Source organism: Bidens hawaiensis, unplaced genomic scaffold (assembly GCF_021521415.1).
Source record: "Bidens hawaiensis isolate Kalapana, Puna unplaced genomic scaffold, B.hawaiensis_p1.1 tig00002273_1, whole genome shotgun sequence".
Lineage (NCBI taxonomy): Eukaryota > Viridiplantae > Streptophyta > Magnoliopsida > Asterales > Asteraceae > Bidens > Bidens hawaiensis.
This window is the reverse complement of record NW_027491121.1, coordinates 771,410-789,318: the sequence shown is the minus strand read 5'-3', so window position 1 is coordinate 789,318 and position 17,909 is coordinate 771,410. Positions and strand designations below refer to the sequence as shown.

The following is a 17,909-nucleotide window of genomic DNA, read 5'->3' as shown; positions in this document are numbered from 1 at the left end:
TTAAAATTTAGAAAAATAAAATTTTTGGGTGTTAGTCATACTTGGTAAAACATGTTAAGGATCTGTCATTACTCTTAAGAGTAATATGACTCGTTTAAGGCATAATTAGCCTGTTATAACTCACTAAAATCCAATATGATTTGTTACACCCAAATGTATTCCACTAAAACATAATATAACCTACTAAGGTCTATCATGGCCCATCATGAAGCTATTGATGTGTGTAAATGTGATTATAAATTTAGTAAATACTTTTACACAAATGCAAGTTTTAAATTCATAAAAATGATTAATACATTAACCCACCGTTTATCAAATATTAACTAACACTCATCATCATCATCATCATCATCATATCATCATCATCGTACTCAGTATATCCCACCAATAGCAATGCTATGGTAGGGTCTGAGGAGGGTAAGATGTAGACAGCCTTACCTCTATCCCATAGGGATAGAGAGGCTGCTTCCGGTAAATATTAACACTGTACCTCTTAATACTAAGCTTGTGTTATTGTTTAGCAGTTCAAAAAGTAGTTGGTGGTTATACTAAGATATTAATGCATAAAAATAAATAATGTAAAAAATCAAGAATCAATCAATCCAAAACGAATATCACTTGGGTTTCAAATCTCTTCGATATTTCAAATGAAATAATTAAGATAAGTAAATGGTGTGATTGTAAATAGAAATGTAGATGGCATGGTTGGCGACCTTCACCGATCAAGTTCCAATTTAAAGCATTACATCACCGTTCCAAAAAAAAAAAACATTGCATCACTATGCTCAATTTCCCAAAAGATTGGTATGAGTCACCAGATTAGTGAAGATGAAGTTTATCAATCAAATGAAGAAAAGCTTTTCTCAAACTTATAACTATACCCTTTTGAAATAGTTTTTAGACCAAATAACTTGAAGTTTCGAACGCACTTAATTATTCCTAACGTGATACTCGGCTTTAGGATATAGACCATAAAAACCCAAAAATGTATGTTTTGCCATGAACACCGAACTATAAACACAGATTAGTATAAAACTTTGGTTAGCAAGAGTTATAACATATTCATATTCACGAAGAGTAGTCGTCGCTTTAAGAATTTCAAAATCATAAACACATGTTTACTAAGTTAATTAGAACATAAACACATTAAAGTTCATCTTCCCCAAAGTGATACAAGAAGTTTAGTCACTAGGGGGCATAAGTATGGCACTAACATTTGTTATAAACATAGTTATGAAGCTAAAGCCAAGTGAAAATTATATAACTGGGCAGAATACTTCTTGATGCTCGGTGATGGAAGAATAGAAGATGACTCCCCTGAACAACTGAAAACGTAACCTAAACAATGATGAGAGTGTGTTTCATAATATCAATTATCATAACTAAAACAATTAAACATGACTTAATTAGTTTTAAGCCCTAAACATGATAGCTAAACGAATTAAAACATTGATGTATAGTTTCATAACATTTTTTAATATATAACTTACTTAATAACTTTATATTGAAATATACAACGTTAAATCTCTTTGAAATCTTGACTTATCGGGAACCCATGACATTCAAAATTAGGAGGTTGCTTATGGTTCAAGGAACCTTCATGCATGTACATGCCTGAAGCTTCCTGTTCCTGATCATCTTATCCCACCAATTAATATTTTTCCACATGTATATTAAAGTTTGGCAACTCCATAATCCATTAATCCATGTAAGACAAAATTTCCACAAAGTCAAAGAGTCCAAATCCATTGGTTTTTTTTTTGAACGGCAAACGAAAGCAAATTATATAAAAAGAGAAACCACACAAAACAACCAAAACTAACTAGCCAGAGACTAGCCAACTAGCCAAACAAACAACACAAAAACAAACAAACCCCTCACTAAACTTTAAACCTGCACCAATCCTCCCACGACAAAGCATGCCCACCCGATCTATTCTTGACCCACAAATAACTAATGCCCTTGATTTCCTCTACAACGCTTTCCACTTTCACCGCCAGACCATTAAACACCATATTGTTTCGTTTCTTCCATAAAACCCACAACGCAACAAGACAAACCGCGTGAAACGCTTTTGCCTTTCGCCTATGAAACTTTGTAAACTTATATAAATCAATAATGTCTCGAATATTGAAAGCGAAAATATGCGGGATCTTACACCAACTTGAGATAGCTTGCCATACCGCTTGAGCCAAACCACACGAAACAAAAATATGCTCGACCGTCTCCTCTACTTCTCCACAAACCACACGAAACAAAAATATGCTCGACCGTCCAAATACATTGCTGACGTCGCACTTGTTTTTGCTAGACGATAATTTGAAAAAAGAAAAAATAAAAGGCATCCCAAATACAAAAACATTTCAAAATCATGTGGTTGGCGGCTTGCTGGATTACGGGGTTGTCTGGTAGGAATTTAATTTACCAATAACTCAAATGTACATTTTTGCAGTTAACTTAAAAAAATATATTTAGTTAATGTGTCGTGTTTTGACTAACCAAATTATTAAACAAGTTGTGTTCAGGTTGATCTATTTAATAAAAAAACGGTGCTAGCCTACCCAAAAACCATTTGTTTTTCGTGTCATTCTTGGGAAGTATTTTGACTCGTTTTAGGAATTGCCACCTTACTATCGTAAGCATGCACATTCAACCTAGTTCTTTGTTCTTTATATGAGCTTGTGACATAACGGTACCAACATGTGCAGAAAACTTGAGAATTCTTTTATATGATTTGACAAAATTGTAGACTTACGAGCAGGACTAGCGGACGTATGACTTAATCGTTTTAATAAAAATTTAGTGAATCTAGCATTTTTTTAGTCGATTTAAAACAAAGAACGTGACAGTAAGATAACTAAATTATCAATTACATTAGAATAAGTTTGATGATCAACAATCTGTATATTTACTAATTATATCAAATATTAATATGCATGGCACACATGTAAAATATGTTACCTCAAATCCTTTCCTTATGTTTTACCCATTTTGACTTTTCTTTGGTCAAGATAGATAGTGTGTGACATTTGTAACATTTTCTTTTATTGTGTTACCCAAGAGATTTGAATTCTCACTCTTTAATTAGAAATACTAAACGCTATCTAACTCTTTGATACCACTATACCAATTGCCCAGCATTTGTAACGTTAAAGGTTCTAATGACCCAGCGCGAATGAGTAATAATATAATTTTATGAAACAACAAAAGAAGAATATGTTTGTTCTATATAAATAGGATATAATACGAAGAGTTATATTAAAACCAATTTGAATAATATACTATTAGTGTTTTCCTATGAACATAACACCACATTGAATAATTAAAACGTGTTATATTATATCATAAAAGATTAAAAGTTAGTTTAATTTTCTTCAAGAAACCATTATGATTTTTAAGTCAAAAGAAGAGCACTAACGGACAGGCTATTGAAACTTTGTGGTCAGAATTCTAAGCCTGAACTTTGCTTAATCTTAAACATAACAAAGACCTAAGCTCTTTTGTCTATCTTGTCCTTGTTCTAGCTAATAGTTCAATATTAATATTATAATCGGTTTTAGTTCAGTGCCACATAGTCAGGATATATATATATATATATATATATATACACGCCTCAAATATACATTATAACTCATTTGTAAAAGAAAACGAGTTTTAGTGTTAATCAGACGCCCGGAAAATAATTAGAATTTGGTTTCTGAATAAAGAAGAGTGTTCAATGTTCTTGTAACCAACTTTCAAATGTTATAAAGATAGTCTAACACAATTTAAACTCTTTGAAAAGTAATCATGTGGTGTTAATCGGACTTGATACGTGCAAACTTAGATAAATCGTAATTTCTGTAAAACCAGATTCAAGTAGCCCAATTCTTTCTATTGTCCAATTCGTGTACCTATGGAAATGAATTTATTAAGCCTTGATCTATTTGCTATATATCTATAATATTACAGACCAAAATGCGTGACAAATTTTAATAATAAATTTATTATACTTGATAGTTAGAGATATATATTTATTGTACGTTAAATGAGAACAATACTAAAAAGTTGGTAATAAGTTATTACCAAAATGTAAGTAATCTGTAACGTTTTAAGTGAGTGTATATATATATATGCTATGTACAAAAAAACGGTTTGAAACTGGGTAACCGGAAACCGAACCGGTTCGATTCTCAAACCGGTTTCTATCAACCTAGTTCCCAAACGGAACCAAACCGGCGGTTCGTATAGTGGTTTGGGTTATTTTCAATCAAACGTGTTTTAAAACCAGTTTAAAACCAACCCGAACCGGTCTGTTGTTACGAGTCGGGATATGAGCCCAGCCAGCCCAGTTTAGGTGGCCCAACAAGAGATTAGATTGTGAAGGCGGAATCGCAGAATATATGCTGGAGAGATTGAAGGATCGGATTATGAAAATAATGTTTAAGCAAATTGGTGTTCTTCTCTCATCTCTATTCTAGTCTAATTCCCCATCTCCTCTTCTTAGTGTTTATGATTTCTTCGGTTGTAATCTCGTCATTACTTTGATTATTGAACGAACCTAGTGACTGATTTATGAATTCAACTATGTTTTGGTTGTGATTAAACATTAGATCACTCCATCTGTGTTAGGCTGGCTAGTTCTATGATTAAACAGGTTTTTAAAACGAACCATTTTGACCCGAACCAGTTTGAAATATACAAAAACCATATTAGTATGGTTTGTTAAAAAACCTGGTTTTGTACACCTTTAAAACATTATCATCACAAAAAATTATTAAAAAAGTCTCAACTAGAGGGAAGAGTCCAGCCCGGACAAAGCCCATTGCACTATAGCTGTTTAGAATCTAATCAAATCCAATCTTTTATTATAAAAGTAGTTCCTTTATCTTCTATCTAGAGATGTACATAACCTGCTTTTATAAGAACTAGTCAAACTGATCGGACAGGTTCGGCTGTAAACCGCTTTTAAAAAAGCAGGTTGATTGTTAAATAAACAAACCGCTATACGAACTTGGCGGTTTGGTTTGGTTTGTGAACCGGTTTGGTTTGTGAAGAAACACCAGTCGTACCCCGACAGATTACGAGTAACCTAAGGGTTAGATAGACGTTTCCCACGAGGGGTTAATTCCGGCAAGATGGTTCTTCCGATAACCTGCAAAACAGACATCGTGAGCTCGTCACTAAGAAAGGGGGGGGGGGGTTCCTCCTTGTGACCACCCTCCGGCGTGAGAATCAGTCTATATTACTCTTTGATTATAAAAGTATATTATTAATACTAGAGCAGTTATCAGGTAAATTATACAAGATATTAGATGATATAAGATGATGAAATGATAATACCATTTGATGTCTTTTATAGCCGAAGGTGGGTTTCCAAGGAGGTTTAGCCGGCCTACTACTCTGCCAACTGTGGCCTACACACGTGCTCTGCTGGTAATTGGTGGATAGGCAGCGGCTGACAGTGACCAGGCGTGCTGTTCACTTTTTCTTTTCCACCAACTACAGGCTATGCACGTGGTATGGCAAAAGTTGGTGAGCAGGCGGCGGCTATTGGTCACAGTGCTGTGGCGTGTTGTCTGCCATGCTGCTGTCAGTGAGCTGTCGTATCGTTGGTCAGATCTTTTGTCCATACCTCGTCAGGTATCACACAAAAGATCCTCCATTATTATACGGACTGGCTCATTTAGGCGGGAGTTTTCCCCCTCCCGCCTTTATGCGGGAATGTTCCCGACTTTGCTCATTCCTTCTTCAGGTGACTACTGAATTATTATGAGTGTTAAGCCTTATGCGTGTAGCCATGCTGCGCGGGTGGCCAGTCCCTAATGGCGGGTACCCGCGCCTGCGGGAACAGGCGGGTTACTTGGAAACCATAGGGAGGCATTTCCTGCGGGACCAGCTTGCGTACCGCATGTGAGGTCGTCACAACTCTGAGCGTGGTGGGTCCTGCGGGTTTGGTAGGTCGCGGCGCAGACGTCCCTATGGTGAAGTCTGCGTGTTCAACTGCGCAGACGTCCGTTTAAGGAGTCTTGCGTGTTCAACTGCGCAGACGTCTCCTTTTAAGGGAGTCTTGCGGGTCCTAACCACCTCTGCTGGGACCTACCTCTTCAAGTCCCCCCAGTCCAATGTTCTTCTCATGAATGTTTAATAAAGTGAGGTGAACTTTTGGACTTAAGCAAGGGGTCTTTGCAAAGGGTTTAGTTTTATGGGTTTTCCGCGGGAAGTCTTACCCACGGGTTTCCCAATGTCACGCAGAATTTCCCAATGTTCTGCTTGATCTCTGGGATGATGCGGATAGGTCTGTAACCTCCCCGCAAGTCAGGAGCGTTTAGAACCTTTTGTGTAGATTCTCCATGAGGTCTTGGTGGTTTTGAACATAGTGATCAATCATGTTATAACCACCAATTCCATCCTGAAGTTTCAAACAATCTAGTTCTTGACGTTCCCGCTATGCGGGGATGTTAATCCCGTTTCTGCAAGCATGGCCCAAAAGATCCTTCTTGGTTTCAATTCCCATGGAGTGCTCGGTATGCGAAGGGTTTTGCCTTGACGCTGTACCCGCACTTCGTCTTAATAGTTACTTTACTCCCAAGGTATCCCTGGCGTCAAATCCCTGCAGGTGCTAGGTTCGTGAAGGGTTTTGCCTTGACACTATACCCGCACCTGACTTATGGTTGCCGAGGTGTTCCTGGCGTTTAATCCCCTGCGGGTGCTAGGTATGTGAAGGGTTTTGCCTTAACACTGTACCCGCGCCCGACTTACAATTGGGTGCCGAGGTATGACTTTTTACGGGTGTTAGGTACGTGAAGGGTTTTGCCTTAACACTGTACCTGTGCCCGTTTTGTAGTTGGGTGGAATGCCAAGATATTCTCGGCTTCACTTCCCTGTGGGTGCTAGGTATGTGAATGGTTTTGCGTTAACACTGTACCCGCACCCGGCTTTATAGTCGGGTTTTTTCCGGTTTCCATTCCCTGCGGGTGCTAGGTATGTGAAGGGTTTTGCCTTAACACTGTACCCGCACCCGGCTTCATAATTGGGTTTTTCCGGTTTCCGTGCCTTGCGGGTGCTAGGTATGTGAAGGGTTTTGCCTTAACACTGTACCCGCACCCGACTTCATAGTTGGGTATTCTTGGCTTCTGTTCCCTGCGGGTGTTAGGTATGTGAAGGGTTTTGCCTTAACACTGTACCCGCAGCCGTCTTACGGTGAACTGGATAGCCGGGGTAAGGGGTTTTTCCCGCTTACTTTTCGAATCTTTGGGATTTGCGCATGCATATTTAAATTTATTCTAGCGCTTTTCCCCATATTCTAGATAGGTTAACCGTTCATCGCGTGGTTGTCAATAGATCTAGGTACCTTTCATGATTTATGCGGTTAAAACCTGCATTTTCATTCAGTAGGGTGACCGACATAACTATGACTGACCTGCGTGAAGGTTTTCTATTCTTTGGGTTAATGCGGGTTTTGCCGCTTTCCCCATGCAGCGAGTCTGCGTGAAGGTTTACCAATTGTTGGGTTTATGCGGGTTTTACCGCCTTCCCCATGCAACGACTTTCGCACTTATGTACGCGGTGAAGACCGACATATCCGTGTGAACAGTTTATATATGAATGCAAAACCATTAACGTCGATGTTTTAAGGAGAATCATTTCCATTAAAAGCGGCTCTTGGCCGGTACAAACTTGGAATTGATCTACATGTAACATTTGCGTAATTGAGCTCCGTTCCATGTTCGTGGGACGGGAGTGCCATCGAGCCTTTCAAGCCGGTATGCGCCCTTTCCCAGAACTTCTTTGATAGTGTACGGCCCTTCCCAGACCGGTGCCAGTTTTCCTGGGCGTTCTTGGTTTGAAGCCTCGTTGTTACGCAATATGTAGTCTCCTACATTGAAGTTGCATAGCTTCACCCGCGTGTTGTAGTACTTTTGCATTTGTCGTTTGTAGTTCTCTTCACGCGCTGCAGCTAAGTCTCTGCGCTCTTCGGTCAGCATAAGGTCTAACCGTCTCTCCGCGTCGTTGTCCTCTGGTTTCATCATGACCCTTGGTGAAGGTAGACCAATTTCGACCTGGACCATGGCTTCGGTGCCATAAGTGAGGCTGAACGGTGTTTCTCCTGTACTTGTCTTTTTCATTGTTCTATGAGCCCACAGTACATGTGGAACTTCGTCCACCCAGCCAGATCTGTGTTCCAGCAACCTTCTCTTTATGCCATCAACGATGCTCCTATTTGCTCTTTCCACCTCACCATTACCCTGCGGGTGTGCCACTGAGGTAAAGGTATGGGTGATTTGAAGTTCTTTAAGCCACCGTTGTAGGTTCTTGTCAGTAAAGTTGGTGCCGTTATCGCTCACCAAGTTTTGTGGAAGCCCGAAACGACAGATGATAAACTCCCAAATAAATATTTTGATATGTTTCGCCGTCGTTAGGGCTAAGGGTTTTGCCTCTATCCACTTGGTGAAGTAATCGATGGCCACCACTAGGAATTGAACGTTTCCTGCTGCTGTAGGGAATGGGCCTGTCACATCGATGGCCCACTTCTGAAATGGCCATGAAGAGGTGACTGGAACAAGATCATTCTTCGGGCGATGCGTGTTAGGTGCGTAGAGCTGACAAGATCTGCACCTTCTGATGTATGCCAGCGCATCCGTATGCATCCCCGGCCAAAAGTATCCCGCGTTGTTCAGTTTGGCTACAACTGCGCGTGGACCTGCATGTATCCCGCAGATGCCTTCGTGTACCTCCCTTAGGAGGTAGTTAGCATCTTGGTCGTCGACGCATCTTAGGAGGGGGCCAAGAAAGTTACGTCTGTAAAGTATGTCATCGATGAGTTGATAATTCAGTGCTTTACAGCGTAGTTTTCTCGCCTGTGCTTTTGACTCTGGCAGTATACCCGCCGCAAGGTAATTTATTATTGGTGTCATCCATGTTTTTGTGCCTAGCGGCTGACAGTGACCAGAAACACCACGCCTGGTCACTGTCAGCCGCTAGGCACAGAAACAATGAAGAAACACCAGTCGTACCCCGACAGATTACGAGTAACCTGAGGGTTATATAGACGTTTCCCACGAGGGGTTAATTCCAGCAAGATGGTTCTTCCGATAACCTGCAAAACAGACACCGTGAGCTCGTCACTAAGAAAGGGGGGGGGGTTCCTCCTTGTGACCACCCTCCGGCGTGAGAATCAGTCTATATTACTCTTTGATTATAAAAGTATATTATTAATACTAGAGCAGTTATCAGGTAAATTATACAAGATATTAGATGATATAAGATGATGAAATGATAATACCATTTGATGTCTTTTATAGCCGAAGGTGGGTTTCCAAGGAGGTTTAGCCGGCCTACTACTCTGCCAACTGTGGAAGTCACACGTGCTCTGCTGGTAATTGGTGGATAGGCAGCGGCTGACAGTGACCAGGCGTGCTGTTCACTTTTTCTTTTCCACCAACTACAGGCTAGGCACGTGGTATGGCAGAAGTTGGTGAGGAGGCGGCGGCTATTGGTCACAGTGCTGTTGGTCACTTTTAAGGGAGCCTTGCGGATATTTGTCCATACCTGTTCACTTTTGATAGCTGCCTATCAAAAGGATATTTGCCTAGCCTGTTCACTTTGCCTAGCCTGTTCACTTTGCCTATCAAAAGGATAGGCAAATATCACAGTGGATATTTGCCTAGCCTGTTCACTTTTGACCTTTTCCACCAACTTTTAAGGGAGCCTTGCGGCTATTGGTCACAGTGCTGTTGGTCAAAAGTGGATAGGCAGGTTATAGCTGACTGGTGAAGTCACAGTGGATAGGCAGCGGCTGCGCAGTTGAACACGCAAGACTCCTCCATTATTATACGTATCACAGTGGATAGCTGTCGTATCACAGTGGATAGGCAGCGCAAGACTCCCTTAAAAGGAGACGTCTGCGCAGTTGAACACGCAAGACTCCTTAAACGGACGTCTGCCCAGTTGAACACGCAGACTTCACCATAGGGACGTCTGCGCCGCGACCTACCAAACCCGCAGGACCCACCACGCTCAGAGTTGTGACGACCTCACATGCGGTACGCAAGCTGGTCCCGCAGGAAATGCCTCCCTATGGTTTCCAAGTAACCCGCCTGTTCCCGCAGGCGCGGGTACCCGCCATTAGGGACTGGCCACCCGCGCAGCATGGCTACACGCATAAGGCTTAACACTCATAATAATTCAGTAGTCACCTGAAGAAGGAATGAGCAAAGTCGGGAACATTCCCGCATAAAGGCGGGAGGGGGAAAACTCCCGCCTAAATGAGCCAGTCCGTATAATAATGGAGGATCTTTTGTGTGATACCTGACGAGGTATGGACAAAAGATCTGACCAACGATACGACAGCTCACTGACAGCAGCATGGCAGACAACACGCCACAGCACTGTGACCAATAGCCGCCGCCTGCTCACCAACTTCTGCCATACCACGTGCCTAGCCTGTAGTTGGTGGAAAAGAAAAAGTGAACAGCACGCCTGGTCACTGTCAGCCGCTGCCTATCCACCAATTACCAGCAGAGCACGTGTGTAGGCCACAGTTGGCAGAGTAGTAGGCCGGCTAAACCTCCTTGGAAACCCACATTCGGCTATAAAAGACATCAAATGGTATTATCATTTCATCATCTTATATCATCTAATATCTTGTATAATTTACCTGATAACTGCTCTAGTATTAATAATATACTTTTATAATCAAAGAGTAATATAGACTGATTCTCACGCCGGAGGGTGGTCACAAGGAGGAACCCCCCCCCTTTCTTAGTGACGAGCTCACGGTGTCTGTTTTGCAGGTTATCGGAAGAACCATCTCGCCGGAATTAACCCCTCGTGGGAAACGTCTATCTAACCCTCAGGTTACTCGTAATCTGTCGGGGTACGACTGGTGTTTCTTCATTGGCGCCATCCGTGGGAGTGACGGGGAAAGATAAGATACCCAGGGGGGTGTTTGTGCTGCCATCGAATCCTTCCATCGAGGCGTAGACCGTTTCTAACCGCCCCTTGTCTTCCTCGTCTAGCTTGTCAAAGAACTGTCTGTACATAACCGTTGATGAAGCGCCGTTGTCAACGAGAGTGCGGGAAGTGATGTAATGCCCCAGCTGGGTTTTGATGATGATAGGGCCCTCTTTGCTGGGTCCTCCTGGCACTCGTGGGAAACGTACCTCGGCCTCTTTCCATGCACACGGTTCTGTCGCTCGTCTCTTCCTACCCATGATATTACCCTGGACCATGTGGATACTGATGTCAACTGGCTTTCGCCCGTTGTTTCTGTATCGGTTGTCATTCTTCCCTCCGTTCTTGATTGATGCCACCAGGTGTCGGAGTCTGCCATTCTTGACAAATGTTTCGATAACATCTTTCAAGGAGGAACACGTTTCAGTATTGTGGCCTTTTATGCCGTGGAAGTCACAATACTTGCTTTGATCTGCATCCGGATGTTGTCGGATCTTCGGAGCTCTTGGCCATGGGAGCTTCTTCGTGGTGAATACCTCCGTGACACTTTTAGTGAGCGGCGTCCACCTGGGGTGCTGATCCAACAACTGTGTATTACCTCTTTCGCCTGCGAAGGAGCGAGAGCTAGATGAGGTGTCAAAGTTTACCCTTGACTGCCACATGTGTAGCTTCCTCCTTTTGTTCCGCTGGTCGGTTTGGACATTTTCTCTAGTTCTTTGCGTATAGAAGTCTGTAGTCTTGGGCAGATCTCTACCCAGTTGCTTCTCTGTTTCGGCAAAGCGCTTGGCTGCCGTCATGATGGCATCCCATGTGGATGGCATGCCATCTTTACCCGTCAACGTGCGGATAAGCTCTGGGTAATCCGCGCCTTGAATGAAAGCTGCGCGAACAAGGTCTTCGCTTATAACACCCAGACTCAGCTTCTTTGAGTTAAAGCGAGTAATAAAATCTAGCAAAGGCTCGTTTTTAGCTCTAACGCAGTTGAGTATTGTCCATTGTTCTTCAGTATATTTCCTCTGTTGACTGAAGTGTTGGCTGAACTTGTGTTGAAAGTCCGCCCAATCAAAGATGTGGTGGACCGGTAGACGGTCAAACCACGCTCTTGCTGCTCCAACAAGTGTCATCTGGAACATGTAACACCACGTGGGCTCCGTCCAGTTACTGACGGTTGCCCCCGCTATGAATCTGTTCAGATGATCATCCGGGTCGGATATGCCGTCGTAGGTGCCAATGTTGGGCATCTGTTTGGCGCCTTTTGGGGCGATCGCTTCCGCAATGTCCCTTGCAAACTTGGAAGTTCCTGCGTTTGCAACCGTAGGTCTAAAGGTTTTGGAAAAGTCACGAGACTTTGCCTCCGCGTTCCTTTGTTCGAAAGGCTCTCCGAAATTTCTTGTTTGGAAGTCTGTTCTCTTACGCTTCCCCTTCACCCTAAGGCGAGGGTTCGCGTCGGAATCAGATTCCTCCCAATCTTCATCCGAGGATTCGCATTCACTGCTCATTTTGAGCTGGTGTGTGCCTCCAAATTCGTAAGCCTGTTGGACGGAACGCAGGCGTTCGTCCAGCTCGGCTTGGAACTTTTTCTGACGTGCCTCCGCCCACGCCTTAACTTCATCAAGAGTTTGGCAGGGGAGCCTCGTTCGTTGTTTCTCTATCTGGGTATCAGTGAATCCCAGTGAACGATTATTTACTCCACTTGCCCCGGCTTGGGTAACTGGGGTAGTGTTCGTAAAGTTTGTGTACTCGGTATCTCCCCCAGTAGCTGGGGTTGTGATAACCGGAGTCTCTTGGTTACTCGGCTTCGGGACCGGAGTATCCTTAACCATCTTTCCAGAAATTTTGAAAAACTGGAGAAAAATAAAGTTCTAGCTTTATGCACGGATGGCGCCAATGAAGAAACACCAGTCGTACCCCGACAGATTACGAGTAACCTGAGGGTTAGATAGACGTTTCCCACGAGGGGTTAATTCCGGCAAGATGGTTCTTCCGATAACCTGCAAAACAGACACCGTGAGCTCGTCACTAAGAAAGGGGGGGGGGGGGTTCCTCCTTGTGACCACCCTCCGGCGTGAGAATCAGTCTATATTACTCTTTGATTATAAAAGTATATTATTAATACTAGAGCAGTTATCAGGTAAATTATACAAGATATTAGATGATATAAGATGATGAAATGATAATACCATTTGATGTCTTTTATAGCCGAAGGTGGGTTTCCAAGGAGGTTTAGCCGGCCTACTACTCTGCCAACTGTGGCCTACACACGTGCTCTGCTGGTAATTGGTGGATAGGCAGCGGCTGACAGTGACCAGGCGTGCTGTTCACTTTTTCTTTTCCACCAACTACAGGCTAGGCACGTGGTATGGCAGAAGTTGGTGAGCAGGCGGCGGCTATTGGTCACAGTGCTGTGGCGTGTTGTCTGCCATGCTGCTGTCAGTGAGCTGTCGTATCGTTGGTCAGGTCTTTTGTCCATACCTCGTCAGGTATCACACAAAAGATCCTCCATTATTATACGGACTGGCTCATTTAGGCGGGAGTTTTCCCCCTCCCGCCTTTATGCGGGAATGTTCCCGACTTTGCTCATTCCTTCTTCAGGTGACTACTGAATTATTATGAGTGTTAAGCCTTATGCGTGTAGCCATGCTGCGCGGGTGGCCAGTCCCTAATGGCGGGTACCCGCGCCTGCGGGAACAGGCGGGTTACTTGGAAACCATAGGGAGGCATTTCCTGCGGGACCAGCTTGCGTACCGCATGTGAGGTCGTCACAACTCTGAGCGTGGTGGGTCCTGCGGGTTTGGTAGGTCGCGGCGCAGACGTCCCTATGGTGAAGTCTGCGTGTTCAACTGCGCAGACGTCCGTTTAAGGAGTCTTGCGTGTTCAACTGCGCAGACGTCTCCTTTTAAGGGAGTCTTGCGGGTTCTAACCACCTCTGCTGGGACCTACCTCTTCAGTTTGGTTTCCAGAACTAGTTTTTTACAGGTTACATTTTCTTATTTTCATCGTATATTCCAGCTCAACATGATCAAATGAGTTACTGTTTGTTTGCTATGTCTTTGGGTTCAAGTTTTGGAGTTTTTCTTCGTTTTTTCTTTTGTTTAATATTTTAAGAAAATGTCTTTTGTAGAAAAAATTATTTATTTATATATGTGGTGTTGATTGAAAAATACTCATGAAAGAGATGAAGTTTTGTACGAAACAATATTTTTTCTTACCAATGCTAAAAAATATTGAAAAATAAATAGTAGAATTGATGAATGGTTTTTCTCCGAAACAAACCATTTATTCAACATATTACACCTAAATTGATCTCCGCAACACTGATTTAACTATCCCCATGTATTAATCCCATTGAGTTGGGCTTTGATTTCATTAGAATATGCAAAATCAATCATGACTACGAACTTGGTTTTATTCGATATTTGAGTGTAATCGGGTTGACTTGTGTAACGATATTAGTTATTTCCCCAACAGGTTTTAGAGATAAACAGGTTATGTGTTTGATTATTTGTTCATATTAAATATCATCACAAGCAATTCATACGATTGATATATTCATTTTTACTTGTTTGTTTATCAAAATCTTCACTTAAAATCGACAGTTCTGTTTTCTTCATTACGGATCACTTAGCATTGGTTTGAAACTTTGAATCCTGAAGTCATATAAGATTAGAATTAGCTGAGATGATTTTCATGTGACACACAAAAGGCTTTCGATGAAATGGGGAGATTTGGATTAGGGATAAAATTAGTACTATAAAAGAATATCGAAATCAAATAGCACATCAATCTTGTCGGTTCTGTACCAGTACCACTGAATATACCAGATGCTACCGAAGTCAAAAACATTAAAAAAAAAAAGAAAACAAAATATTATTTCGTTGAGGATAGGAATTCTTGGAGAAGTAGAATTAAAGGGGAAGAGAGTTAGAGGACGGCCTAAATTGACTTGGGACGAAAAGATTAGGCATGATTTGATAGACCTAAACCTCTCCGAGGACATGGTTGAGGATATGAATTCTTGGAGAAGTAGAATTAAAGTTAAGAATTTTTAGGAATAAACGATTACCCTAGGGCTTCTATTTTCCTTTTTTGTCACACAACATAATGATATTTTCTTTACATATATTATTATTATTATTACTATTATTAATGTTTATATTACTGTTGAACTTTGATTTATCTGTATTGCTTCATAGATATGTACTTTAGAGCTGAGGGTCTCTCTTGAAGTCACCTCTTTATCCCTTTGGATAGAGGTACGGTGTGCCTACATCCCACCCTCCCCAGACCCTACTTATAACTTTGCTGTTGTTGAACTACACTGGGTATGATTGATTGATTGATTGAAAATATTACTTCGTTCTTGATAGTTATTTACTTAATCGGTGAATAGAAGTATACTCTGGATCGGAATCTGGGAAGTACTCCTTGATCATTTATACCAATTTAAAGCCCCTAATTCTTTTTATACACATAAATACACTTACATAATCTCTATTAAGAATCCTTTGTGTACCTTAGTGTTCCTAGCTATCCACTCATTTTTATCAATCTACTTTCAGGTAATACGTATGGTAATAGATAGTAAAAACCTCATAAAGTTGATCATCTACTGCTGGATAGATACCTTTGGCGGCTAATCCTCTTGATAGTACGGTAGTAGCATCTAAATGTGCAAATGTCGTAGCAGGAGCAAGGTCGGTCAAATCATCTGCAGGTACATAAACAGCTTGAATAGAAGTTATGGACCCTTCTTTGGTAGAAGTAATGTTTTCTCGTAAAGAACCCATTTCGGTACTAAGGGTAGGTTGATAACCCACGGCGGAAGGCATTCATCCAACAAGGCGGATACTTCAGATCTTGCTTGGACAAAACGGAAGATATTGTCAACAAATAAAAGAACGTCTTGTTCATTAACATCTCGGAAATATTCCGCCATAGTTAGGGCAGTCAAACCAACTCTCATACGAGCTCCTGGTGGTTCAATCATTTGACCGTAAACTAGAGCTACTTTTGATTCATGAGCAATAGGTCTTACATGTAAAGGGTCCTCCACCCATGACTCAAAATTTCCTTGCTAAGCTACATGAAAGAGATTTCCGGAAGTCCATCGAAAAATGATTGCTAATTGCCTGAAGTGAGAAGCAAAAATATTCTGATAAAGACGTTCCTCAGTAATATCATCATGACTCTCGAAGTCATGCGCGGTAGCAATACCAAACCAAATACGACGAGTAGTGGGATCCTGAGCTAAGCCTTGGCTAAACCTTGGAAATCTTAATGCCATAATGCCTCTCAAATCCTCTTAGCCATTACTGATACCAATACTGGATGGTATTTAGTCAAAATCGGTTTGATACGGTATTAATATACCACACAAAATTACTAGTCCATGACTTAGAATTCAATTATCTCAAGCTATTGTTAGGTTAAAATGGAATATAATACGCTAAGTACATTATTTTTAATACTAAGTATATCATCTCTTATTTTGAAGAAAAACTCATCGTCCAAAGACCTGCTACAATAAAACTTGATTAGAATTAAATTCGAACTTCAAACCTTGCAGTTTTAATCTTAATTCTTCACTTTTTTTTTTCAATATCAATTGAACTAAAGCTAATTATTGCTAAGTTAGGTAGAAAATAATTGTGAAATAAAAATTAAAAAAATAAATAGTGAAAGAAACATAATATGTTTATTTATGCCTAGAGATTTACATCCACCGTTTAGACGCGTATGCCACGTGTCGAACAAGATGAACAACATATGTACTTAGGAAACCTCCGCAATAGCAAACACAAGGCTGCAACTAGAATACAATCAAAGTCTTGAACTTGAATGGCAACTACTCTCGGAGGTTTACACAACTCATCGTCGTCTTCAAACAGCGCCGACATCGACAGTCTCGCTCGTTTCGCCGTCGATGAACATAATAAAAAAGAGGTCTGTGTGTATGTTGCTGTAATCGTTTATATTTAGTTAGTTTGTAAGATATGTGGTGGACCTAGGGCTAACCGGAGATGGAAGTTGTTCGTTCGATCATGCAGTTACTTTTCTCAATTTGGGGCAAAATTGAAATTGAATTGATTTTATGATAACTAGGTTTTCCATGATTAAGTTAATTTTATGTTCGAAAAAACCAAAATGAAACAAAAACGAAAAAAACCCAACAGTTATTTTCTGTTCTGAATTTAAGTAGTTTATAATATAATAGTTAACATATAGTTTAACCCAAATATATATAATAATCAATTAATTATTGAATAACATAAAATATTTATGCCTAAATCATTACTTTTCGCGACTTTTTCCCCAAAATTTTCAAGGCCAAATGGTAAAGTCGAAGAAACTGAGACCGAACCGATATTTTTGTTTTTGGTTTCGTTTTAGCCCATAACCGAACCAAACCCAACTGACCCATGCGCGCCCCGATTTAGAATTAGGAACAGAGAACAACTTCACAAGGTTGTTCTTTTGACAAATTATAGGACCTGGACGAGGCTTTGTAATACCCGAACTGTTTGGCAGATTCCCATGCGTTACGCACTCGTTCGCCACTTTGAAACTTAAAAGTTTTGAGAAAGTTGTTATTATTAATACAGATCATTTAATAAAAGATTTATTTTTGCAGAATGCAATGTTGAAGTTAGCAAGAGTTGTAAAAGCGCAGGAGCAAGTGGTTGCAGGCACTTTGCATCATCTTACATTGGAGATTGAAGATGCTGGAAAGAAGAAGCTATACCAGGCCAAAGTATGGGTGAAGCCATGGATGGACTTCAAGGAGTTGCAGGAATTCACTCATGTTAATGAATCAGCCACCAACACAGACGGTGACGGTTCAGGATATCAGTCAGTGCCGGTTCATGATCCCGTGGTTCAAGAGGCTGCAAATCATGTTCTCAAGACACTCCAACAGAGATCCAACTCGTTATATCCTTATGAGTTTCAAGAAGTTGTTCATGCAAAAGCAGAGG

General features: G+C 41.3%; 1 protein-coding gene across 1 annotated transcript in view; it reads left to right on the top strand.

Annotated features, from left to right (window-relative positions):
- The window catches only part of LOC143614186 (cysteine proteinase inhibitor 12-like), a 58,916-nt gene that overhangs the window by 40,668 nt on the left and 339 nt on the right, over positions 1-17,909 (top strand). The window contains exons 2-3 of the mRNA XM_077087695.1: positions 16,773-16,878; positions 17,567-17,908. Coding sequence (XP_076943810.1) covers positions 16,774-16,878; positions 17,567-17,908 — 447 coding nt within the window. The 5' untranslated portion in view covers position 16,773. The remainder of the gene's footprint in view (positions 1-16,772; positions 16,879-17,566; position 17,909) is intronic.